The 11,258-nt window shown below is 36.2% G+C and overlaps 2 protein-coding genes across 5 annotated transcripts; one reads left to right on the top strand and one right to left on the bottom strand.

The window, feature by feature from the left end:
• The first annotated feature begins 6 nt into the window (after positions 1–6).
• LOC116016873 (molybdopterin synthase sulfur carrier subunit) lies at positions 7–5,571 on the top strand. 3 transcript variants are annotated; one of them, XR_004097803.1, is made up of 2 exons: positions 7–163; positions 518–619. XR_004097803.1 is itself a non-coding variant. In XM_031257311.1 (2 exons), the coding sequence occupies exon 2, from the start codon at positions 4,899–4,901 to the stop codon at positions 5,205–5,207; it is 309 nt and encodes a 102-aa protein (XP_031113171.1). In that variant the 5' UTR covers positions 7–168; positions 4,886–4,898; the 3' UTR covers positions 5,208–5,571. The 3 variants fall into 3 exon arrangements, 1 of the variants encoding a protein (XP_031113171.1); XR_004097802.1 differs by having other exon boundaries at positions 7–168; positions 518–570; XM_031257311.1 differs by lacking the exon at positions 518–619 and adding an exon at positions 4,886–5,571 and having other exon boundaries at positions 7–168.
• Positions 5,572–7,734: 2,163 nt separating this feature from the next.
• LOC116017406 lies at positions 7,735–10,655 on the bottom strand. 2 transcript variants are annotated; one of them, XM_031257988.1, is made up of 3 exons: positions 10,587–10,655; positions 9,684–10,482; positions 7,735–8,063 (listed from the first exon to the last, which is right to left on the bottom strand). In XM_031257988.1, exons 1-3 carry the CDS (start codon positions 10,610–10,612, stop codon positions 7,935–7,937), a joined length of 954 nt encoding a protein of 317 aa, XP_031113848.1. In that variant the 5' UTR covers positions 10,613–10,655; the 3' UTR covers positions 7,735–7,934. The 2 variants fall into 2 exon arrangements, with proteins under 2 accessions (XP_031113848.1, XP_031113849.1); XM_031257989.1 differs by having other exon boundaries at positions 7,735–8,066; positions 9,684–10,644.
• Between the last annotated feature and the right edge of the window lie 603 nt (positions 10,656–11,258).

Raw genomic sequence — 11,258 nt, 5'->3', positions numbered from 1 at the left:
GCCCCAGCCCTCACCGTTGACAGTCCCACTGCCTCGCCACTCGCCAGTCCACTACGGCGCTGCGCCGCTGCCTGTCCACCGCCTCCCACCGCATCGCCTCCGCCTGTCCGCCTCGGCCCTCGCCAGTCGCCTCAAGCCCTCGACACCGGCCGCCGCCCACCACGTTTGGTCTTCTACTCTTCTTCTTCGACTCTTCCCTTACTAATTAACATCAACTGTCTTGAACTATAAATGTTAATTTCAATAATTTATTCACCTAATTTCCTAACTTTTGGTTTGCCCTAATTTCTCTAATTTCGTTTTTGCACTAATTCCCCTAATTTTGAAGATAGTTTTTGCCCTAATTGTCCCAATTTTGTTTTTTTTTTTTTTTTTGCTTGTTTTTTTTAAGTTTTTAGTTGCTGCCATAGTGCCCACCGCCTAATTCATCAATTTCTAATTTGTTATTAGTTAAATACTAGTTGCTTATTTAGTTAATCTGTTAATGTGTTTACTTTGCTTAAATATTGTTGAGCAGACACTTTGGAAAGCTGTGCCACATTATCTACAAGGTGTTAGCAATGCTCTGAAGAATGCTTCTTTTCAGCTGATATTTTGGATACTGTGATTGAAATTTTAAGGTATTGTATGATATGCCCTTTTAACATTTCAGCATACTGGAAGAAGTCTTCCATTGACATGCACACCGATTGCTAATTCACTGCTTACTGAATGCTGATTCACATTAACATATTACTGATTAATGTTGATTAATTGATATAATTGATATAATGTTGATTCATTGATTATGCTTTAATGCTTATGTTTATGTTGATTTGCTAATTAGTAAGTAAGTTATCATTAGAGCATTCTTAAATTTGAGTTGTAGAGAACAAAAGTAAACCTTACAGTTGCCAACTTCATTCATGCTATCATACTGGAACTTATTTGGAGAAATTCATAAATGCATTGTAAAGAATACAGCACACAACATGACAGAGAAGATCTATTATTTAGTTTCAATTTCTTACAAGGAGAAACTTTGTTACGCATAAATGAGAATCGCTTAAAAAGGAAGAGGCCTCAGCAGAAATATGTGTAACTAATATCTTAATCATATATGTTGTATAACATGCATTTTCAGTAACATGGAAGTGAATAGAACTTCATACTGACATACTGTAATCAAATTTCTATAATTCTATTGTTACTTTTCTACAAAAGCATGTCAGGTTGTGAATCCAAACTTCTCACTAGCTTAGATCTCCAAGCAAGTTATCTCCAGAATGCAAATTTATAATACACATTTCAAATTCTTTACCGAAGGCTATGCTTAACAATCATTCTCTTACACACCATTCGAAATAAACAGCCCGGAGTCAAATACTCAAACTATCAAACAAATAGGTTACAAAATTGGTAAAAAAATCACAGATTACCATTAAAAGAAGTCAGTTATAGTGATGACTAACTCACATCTTTCAACTATAAAGCGTAACAAAACAGCTTATTACACATTTTAATCCAAGTCAGTAACAAGTTCTAACCTAATCACTCAATCTATATGGTTGATTACACAACTAGTATCCACAATATTACTATTGGAAAATTCTATAGTGCCACCACCAATGCAAGTACCTTTTGCTTGGTGGAGTTGTATCCTCCCCTACAAAACAAAGATGCAACTCTATCAAGTACAAAAGAATACCGTAAATCAGCAGCCATGATAGTTCCCTATTACTACTACTCATTCAGATACATTCAACATATACGCAAGTATATGAAAACTACAGATGTAAACATTATGAGTAATCTTAGAATTCCAGTAAGACTTCAAAGGCTTATTCCTCATTCTCTCTCGACAAGGATTTCAAGCAAACACTTGGACTACAATCAAGAATGTCAATCGGAAAGTTATGAATCCCATACCCAAGATTGAATTTTGACTACAAATCCACAGACATGGGAAAGAATGAAGAAGAATCAAGGCAACCGAGAAGGTGATACTATTCTGGTGAAAAGTTACAAATTCAAAGAAAACTTAAAGTTGTTGTTCGAAGAGGAGAGAAAAGAGAAAAGGAAAATGATGTTACTAGAACTTGTGGCCGCTGACCGCCCTTCTATCTCCGACGGATTGAAGAGAACTGATCGGTGGAAGAAGCAGACTGTTAGAATATTAGGTACAACCAGAAATCCAGAATCGTATGCTCATTTTTTGTTTGTAGTACTACTCAGTCTGATACAATTACTTTATCCGTCAGGTTGGCCCGCACCATCCTCTACTTAGGTAGGGTTGGATTATGAAAAGAGTTTTTTCTACTTTTGGTCCTATGACTTTAGTGTTTCTGTCAATTTAGATACACAACTTTTATTTCTGACATAAGTAGTGCTTGACTTTGATTTTTTTCCATTTTTAGTCCTTGACTTTGATTTGTTTTTCACTTTTAGTCCTTTTGGCCATTCACAACTTTTAATTGGAATCAACAAACTATTGTGTCACTATTACCCTTAATGACAGAAACACTAAAGTCATAGGACCAAAAGTAGAAAAAACTCTTTTCATAATCCAACCCTACCTAAGTAGAGGATGGTGCGGGCCAACCTGACGGATAAAGTAATTGTATCAGACTGAGTAGTACTACAAACAAAAAATGAGCATACGATTCTGGATTTCTGGTTGTACCTAATATTCTAACAGTCTGCTTCTTCCACCGATCAGTTCTCTTCAATCCGTCGGAGATAGAAGGGCGGTCAGCGGCCACAAGTTCTAGTAACATCATTTTCCTTTTCTCTTTTCTCTCCTCTTCGAACAACAACTTTAAGTTTTCTTTGAATTTGTAACTTTTCACCAGAATAGTATCACCTTCTCGGTTGCCTTGATTCTTCTTCATTCTTTCCCATGTCTGTGGATTTGTAGTCAAAATTCAATCTTGGGTATGGGATTCATAACTTTCCGATTGACATTCTTGATTGTAGTCCAAGTGTTTGCTTGAAATCCTTGTCGAGAGAGAATGAGGAATAAGCCTTTGAAGTCTTACTGGAATTCTAAGATTACTCATAATGTTTACATCTGTAGTTTTCATATACTTGCGTATATGTTGAATGTATCTGAATGAGTAGTAGTAATAGGGAACTATCATGGCTGCTGATTTACGGTATTCTTTTGTACTTGATAGAGTTGCATCTTTGTTTTGTAGGGGAGGATACAACTCCACCAAGCAAAAGGTACTTGCATTGGTGGTGGCACTATAGAATTTTCCAATAGTAATATTGTGGATACTAGTTGTGTAATCAACCATATAGATTGAGTGATTAGGTTAGAACTTGTTACTGACTTGGATTAAAATGTGTAATAAGCTGTTTTGTTACGCTTTATAGTTGAAAGATGTGAGTTAGTCATCACTATAACTGACTTCTTTTAATGGTAATCTGTGATTTTTTTACCAATTTTGTAACCTATTTGTTTGATAGTTTGAGTATTTGACTCCGGGCTGTTTATTTCGAATGGTGTGTAAGAGAATGATTGTTAAGCATAGCCTTCGGTAAAGAATTTGAAATGTGTATTATAAATTTGCATTCTGGAGATAACTTGCTTGGAGATCTAAGCTAGTGAGAAGTTTGGATTCACAACCTGACATGCTTTTGTAGAAAAGTAACAATAGAATTATAGAAATTTGATTACAGTATGTCAGTATGAAGTTCTATTCACTTCCATGTTACTGAAAATGCATGTTATACAACATATATGATTAAGATATTAGTTACACATATTTCTGCTGAGGCCTCTTCCTTTTTAAGCGATTCTCATTTATGCGTAACAAAGTTTCTCCTTGTAAGAAATTGAAACTAAATAATAGATCTTCTCTGTCATGTTGTGTGCTGTATTCTTTACAATGCATTTATGAATTTCTCCAAATAAGTTCCAGTATGATAGCATGAATGAAGTTGGCAACTGTAAGGTTTACTTTTGTTCTCTACAACTCAAATTTAAGAATGCTCTAATTTTCTTTTGGGCCTTTTCTTTTTAAATTTGTCTGAGGTCAATTGATCTGTAGTTGTTTTGTGCATAAGAAGTTTAGTTTTGGTTGGCTTCATTGGCTATTGATTGTTTTGTTTTAGAAAATTGATAGGTGTCTGTTAGCTAGTTACAATCAGACTGTTATTTTGGCTATTTTCTCTCTTTTAATAATTTTGCATATATCAGGACTTTTTTTTTTTTTTCCCTTGCTGCTGCTTTTTATTTCTTGTTTCAGATTCAGATTTATACATGATTGAGTTCAAGTTGCTCATTTGATTTCCCAAGCCAAGCTCAAACCATTTTTTGTGGGCTCTTTCAATACTTTTTGACTTGAGGCTCCTCTCAAATACACCCCCTTAATTATATACTGTTTATCTGATATGACTTCTATGACATTATATACCGGCCACAATGCTATACCTGGCTGCTAATTATGTGGTTTTTTGTACTGAACTGAAAAACAATGCAATAAAGAATCATAGATATTTGCACAGGTCTTTATTGACAGTCTTCTGTTCACTTCAGAATTTTATACTACTAACATTGCATTGTCAGAAACTCAGTATTATTGTTGTATATTAAAAAGTGGCTGATCTCTTTGCTTCCCTTATTGGACACACCTCTTCTTGCCAAGTATAATTATTCCCACTCTTATTGCTCAGTTTAACCTGTAAATTAGTTTACACTACTTGTACTTACTTTATTATACCATGAGATGCATAAATATATGAATGTCACTCTGCATTTTTCTTGTATCTTGTTTGGATAAATTTACAGCAAATATAGGCATTGTGTCTAGACTTTGGTGTGTTAATTTCTCAAAATATTGAGTAAAGATGATGATATTCCGACAATATATTTACTACTACTGTGCACTGTGCCCTGCAGCTTATTTTCTCTAATGGACCACAAAGATGAGGTGAAAAATGCAGAAAGCATGCAGGAACTAAAAGAGAGTACATATATTCAGATAAAAGTTCTGTTCTTTGCACGTGCTAAAGACCTTACAGGCTTGGACGATATGCCTCTGGAAGTTTTATCTGGCAGTACCGCCCAAGATTGCTTAGATAAGGTTATTGCCAAGTTTCCAGAATTGCAAGAGATACGCAAATGCATGGTCCTCGCCTTGAACTTGGAGTATGCCCCGGAATCTACAATCGTCAAAGATAGAGATGAGCTCGCCATTATCCCTCCTATAAGTGGAGGTTAGACATTCCAAGGCCCCCTATATATTGTAAATGTTTGTAATGAAGGCTTTGGAAGTTACACATTATGGTAGCATCAATCATACAGATTGCTACTATTATAATAAGTGCCATCTGCAACAAAACTCAACCATGCAGTTGATATGTATGTTGTTTCTTGACAGTATAATAGAATTTAAGTGGCAATGCAGACTATAGAGATTGATGAGATCAGTGGATTATACCTGCAATCCTGAATACTTGTTACTTTAGCCACATTATTAACATAGAAGAAGCTCATGAACCATAATAAACAAACATTCATGTAATTTTTGGGCAGATAATTGCCTAGTGCAAAATTATTAAATTGATCATCTATGTTAGCTCCAAGGGCCTTTGAATACTTTTGAGATGCCAGACTATAGAGATTGATGATTCTTACAGTTTTCATAATTTTCTCTTCTTTTTCTAAAATGGCAACCTGTGATACTGATGGAAAAACACTTCTTGATATATGCTTCTACAAAACATTCATATGTGTTGAAATGAACCAAGGGCTAGGGTTAAAGTAGTTTTGAATGGTCTTTAATTTTTCACAGGTAAGTTTGAGGAGCACCGTGAAATTTATTAAGGTATAATTGCTTAGGGATGGTGTTAGTGGCGTCAAAATTTTAGCACTAAATCATAATTAATTCATAGTGTAAATTATTAAGACAATACTTATTTGATCTATTGGACAAGTTTTTTTTTTTTTTGAAAACATCTATTGGACAAGTTAATTCAATTTATATAACTTTATGAGCAATGGTGCTCATGTCTGCCCATCATCAAATTAAAATGGACTAGGAATCTGTGCTCATGCCCAGGATAACTAGGTTCAAGTCTAATGTCAAGGAGACAAAGATGGTAAATGGTTGGCGGGTTTTTCCACAAACATTGTCGCTGATCGCCATGAAAGTAAAGTATTGGGCTTTAATGCTTAGGACCGTATGGGGTTGGAGGATTGGATACCGAAGGATTGATGTCTATAGTAACTCAAGCGAAGCTATCGACATCTACTCAACAAGAGGAACATCATGGGGTCAATCAGCAATATCATTGCTAACATTGGAAGGTGGTTGAGTGCTTGGAGCGAGATTAAACTTACGTTACATTACGTACTGTTATCGAGAACAAAATATGATTGTTTAAAAAAAAAAAAAAGAAAAAAGCAAATATGATTGTTGATCTCCACTATAACTCTATAAGGTTGCACTTCAATTTGATGTCGGCTGGGACGAGCCAAGTGAACCCCCCCGCTTGTGTTTTGAACGTGATTCACAATGACCAATTGGTAGCCCTTAGTTTCAAAAGGGCTAGCGTGAGAGGGTAGTAAGTTGCCCTTGGATCTCCTCCCGATGATTAAGGGTGTGTTTGGAAAACAAGAAAATGACTTTTAGAAAATATTTTCTGAAAAATGAGTCATTTTTCAGAAAATCAATTCATTTTCCGTGTTTGGATGTATTCTGGAAAACTGTCTTTGGGTTTTGGTTCGTTTTCTGGAAAATGGGTAGAATTGTATAATTATATATATTTTTATTCTATTTAAAATATTAAAATTATTATAATAAAATAAAAATAATACTTTAAATCACAAAATTTATATTTCTAACAAAAAGTAACAAAATTTAAAAAAAAAAAAAAAAAACCCCCTGGTTTCCGGCGCCAGAAACCATAGCATGTCGACCATGCCTTGATGATTTTTCGCCATTTTGGCCTCATTTTCCCAATCAACGGAAATCATTTTCCGTTGACTGGGTTTTCCAAGGGTTTCCAAACACACCCTAAAAGAAAAGGAGCTATAATAAAGTAAGTTGCTAGGTTAAAATTGATTCAAGGCAATTTGCATTTTGGATTGATTAATTACCCAAATAACAAAACACAATTATATCCATGGATAGATATGGATGTTGATCGAGATGAGTTTATAAGCAAGCCTCAATTCTTAACATCATCTTTCCTGATCTATGGTGAAGCCATGCCATTGTTTGGTGCTTCTATTCTTCATCTGAGTTCCATGCTTTCATCCTTGCATGCTGCTTCAATATTTGGTGCTTTAATCCTTCATCTACTTTCTATGTATAGGTACTATAATTAAAAAAGATGTGTTCCGTCTCAACTTAAATGTTTAAGTTGATATTTGAACTATCACATGTAATATATGAACAGTCTTGGTTTCTTTTGCAGGTATCTGGGCTTTGGTTCTAATACCAAAGCTTATAGTTAGACTGCATATTTATGTAACCGTAAATAAATCCTAATTCTTCTTTTTTTTTTTTTGGTCAGGCCCCGAGGTGTGCTCGGTGTCCTGAGCAGACTCTAACTGTAGGATGCACCTTTAAACCCGTACCATACTCAAACTAATCCTTGTTCGCACCGGGCCGACCCAATTTATACAAGAGGGGTTCGAACTCAAACATCTCTTAAGGGACAAGAGTGCACGACTACTCTTAAATAAATCCTTCTTTTGTTACTGTATCTGCATGTGATAATCTAAAAATAGTATGCACAATGAATAGACAATAAGACACTAGATTGTAAATAGCTTTCAAATGGTACAAAAGTCTGCCAAGTTTTCATTGAAGTTGATCCATAGGTAGGGTAGACACATTATATAAACAAGCACAAAACATTACCATACAATATGAGATGAGACTTGCCATGAAATCATAATTCCTGCAGGCAGTGTAGCATTTTCCAACATTTACATCCTCCTATATCAAAGCCATTACAGGCCACGGAATAACTCCGGCTGCTGGTAACTGTGGTCGGATCACAGGGGCCCGCTTCACCACTGAAAATGCTTCATTAAGGCGTGCAGCACGGCTCATGAACTGAGATACCTTCTGCCCATGCCAAGTAAAGTAGTTAATAAAAATTGTCGGACTTCCTTAACCAGATTGCTTGTATGTCAACAAACAGACAATCTTTAAACCAATCTCATCAAATGGTGAAAAATACTGTTTTCTACGACTTCTTGTGTTTAAACATTCAAGATTCAATGATTTACTGAGCAGATAACTCTTCATCAAGCTAGACCATTAGGTAAACGGGGGCAGTTAACTTAAGATGAACCCTCATAGAAAATAGAAGCTGGAGCAAGTTCAGTCAAAAAACACACCATCTCAATCAACTAAAACTTAAAAGCATAAACTTTTTTGCTACATCTAATGGGGGATGGGGGGAAATGGAATTTGAACCAAAGTATAATACTTGGGAAGGGGCTTAACTTACCATTAAGCTAAGAATGACTCTACTGTGAGACCGCCTCACGAATCCTTATTCGTGAGACGGGTCAGATCAAGATAGAAATGTAATACTTATACTGAAAAATGTAATACTAATCAAGAATAAAGTATTACACTTTCCCTTATAAGTAAGAGACACTTTATTCTTGATTAATATTACATTTTCCAATATAAGTATTACATTTTTATCTTGACCCGACCTGTCTCACGAAGATCAATGAGACGGTCTCACATAAGTTTTTGCATTAAGCTAAATATTGAGATCTAAACCCCAATTAAATGTGTGTAACACATTCACCAATTAACCACAGTGCCAACAAACATCCTATGCTCCTTTAATGATGACAAATATAATTCTTTTTCTTCCTTTTTTCAATATAATAAGTAAATATTGGCAAGGGGCAAAATACATAACAGAATAAGAGCCATCCAAATACTATGTTCACTATGCACCAAATTCGTGTGCAATATCTAACCAGATACAACAACCATATCTGTATCAAATACCAACAGTCTATTAGCACTGTTCTTCTGTTAGAGTAAGTGGGAAATTGGATTCCCTGAACCCCTACAGAGCACACCAGGATAATTTTAAAGGTAATTTTCTCCTGCTTGCATATTTGATACAAAGCTATTTATCTACCCTCTATGTTAATCCTCACAGCCAAGGAAAAAGCTAAGTCATGCAATGGCATTTTTTAATTTTTACTCTAAAGCTACAAAAAGCAACACAAACACATTAGCTAAAAACATGTCAGAGAAAGACTGTTTCTTGGTGGGTTACTAAATATAGCACCCAAAAACATTAGCTAAAAATATGTCAGAGAAAGACTGTTTCTTGGTGGGTTATTAATTGAGGGAAGGGAAAAAAAACACTCTTGCTGATGACCTCTGTTGAAACTGAAATGGATTAGTAAATATAACTTCATGTTTCAAGTTAACCACTCGTGGTCCTTTTGAAAGGATCAGAGTTGTTAAAATTTGAAAGTTAAACCGGGTTACTTGAAAGGTGAAGGACATTAGTTGGTTATCCACAACTTGAAAGTTTAGGACTAAACCGTGACATAATGGACCTCAAATGGTATTAACTCGAATCTAAAAATATAATTCACAAGTGTGCAAAAATAGAATTCAAGGATTGTAGAGTAAGTTAAAAGATGAAGAAAGATAAAGGTCTAGATTTGCATAACAGAAACTACTCAAACCATGACTAACCTTGTCATCCATGGTGACTTTGAGCTCCAAGTTCCTGGTTTTCTTCTTCATGTTGACCAATCTGCGACCCAAAATAACAAACCCCATCACAGCAGCAGCCACGGAGAAGGTCCAGACAGGATTAGCCCTGAACACGCAGTATTTCAAAAGCTCAAAAGGTACCTTCCACCACACCACACTCCTTTTTACTTCCTCACCTTTTCTTGGCTCACTTCCATCAACATTATTGCTCCCAATCGATTCAGTTTCGTCCAATTTTGCATTTCCTTCAACTCCCAACTCCTTACTCTCTTCAAATTGCTCAATTTTCAACCCACCCATTTCTATCCCACCAGAATCCGACCAGAATTTCTTCTCGTTCCCACCTCCTATCTCCTCAATTCCATCAAAAACCCCTCCAATTTTCTCTTTCTGGAGAATACCCATTTCTCCTTTCCCCTCAAACTCCTCCAATTTCCGATCATCAGACCGATCACTGCCCGAGTCCGGCCAAGACTCACCGGAATCCTTCCTCGGGTACCCGGTCTCCAACCCGGGATCAATCCAACTGGGGTTGTCCGAGGCCTCTGAGCCCGCCTCGCTGCCATTAGCAGCGGCAACGGTACCCACATACCTCTCCGCAGAATCTATGGAGAAGTAATTGGCATGAACCATACCTTCAGAGTCGGCCCCAATTTCTTCAAAAGCATTGGGGTTCTCAGCTGAGGCGACGAAACCCGAATCGGCCGGAACCGGGTTGGGCAAGAGCACCTCCCAGTCCTGGAGCTCGGCGGCCTCAAAATCCATGGCGATTTTACAACTTCGTTAAGGTTGTTTTGAATTAAAAAGAAAAGGAAAAAAAAAAAAGTGAGATTAAGGAAGCAAAGTACTAAGGCTATGTGAAGAAGAAACGTGATACGAAACCTGGGTGTATGGTCTTGTAAAAGCATCAACAACCTGCCTACCCAAATTACGCTATTGGCCCAGCTTCATTACTTTGTATTCTATTGTTTTTCTTGACTTCAACTTATTTATTGCGGAGTATGATTTATAAGTAACATATACGGAGTATTAATTTATTTTTTTAATACAGTACTTTTTTGCTAGCTAAAATTATAGTGCAGAGTTTATTCGTAGTCATCACTCAAAAAAATAAAATAACACCTCTATTATCATAAATATGAATGTCAGTCAAGAGCAAATTATTGCATAGACCATGGCCCACGCAGTTGTGTGGAACATAAATAAAAAGTATATTTTTGTCTCGAAAATATACCCAAAAATATACTTTTTATTTATGGTCCACACAATTGTGTGGACCAGGATCCATGCAATAATGATTGTCATTCAGGCTAACCTATTCGATTTCTCATTAGCCTTATTGAGTTATTAGGCTTATTGATTTGGGCTAATTAATTTTTTTTGCATAGCTTAAAATTTTTGGCAAATTGTACTGATGAGGTACGGGCCCAGACCGGGCGGGATGACATGTCAAGGATGACTCATTTTCCTGCTTTCCAAACACACCCTTAATAACACGAGGGGGGGGGGGGGGGGGCTATAAGCACAAAACAAAGGGGAAAATGGGCCATTTTT

The sequence above is a fragment of the Ipomoea triloba genome, chromosome 4, assembly GCF_003576645.1.
Source record: "Ipomoea triloba cultivar NCNSP0323 chromosome 4, ASM357664v1".
Taxonomy (NCBI): Eukaryota; Viridiplantae; Streptophyta; class Magnoliopsida; order Solanales; family Convolvulaceae; genus Ipomoea; species Ipomoea triloba.
The sequence above is the reverse complement of the archived record's forward strand: the minus strand, read 5'-3'. Positions and strand labels throughout refer to the sequence as shown.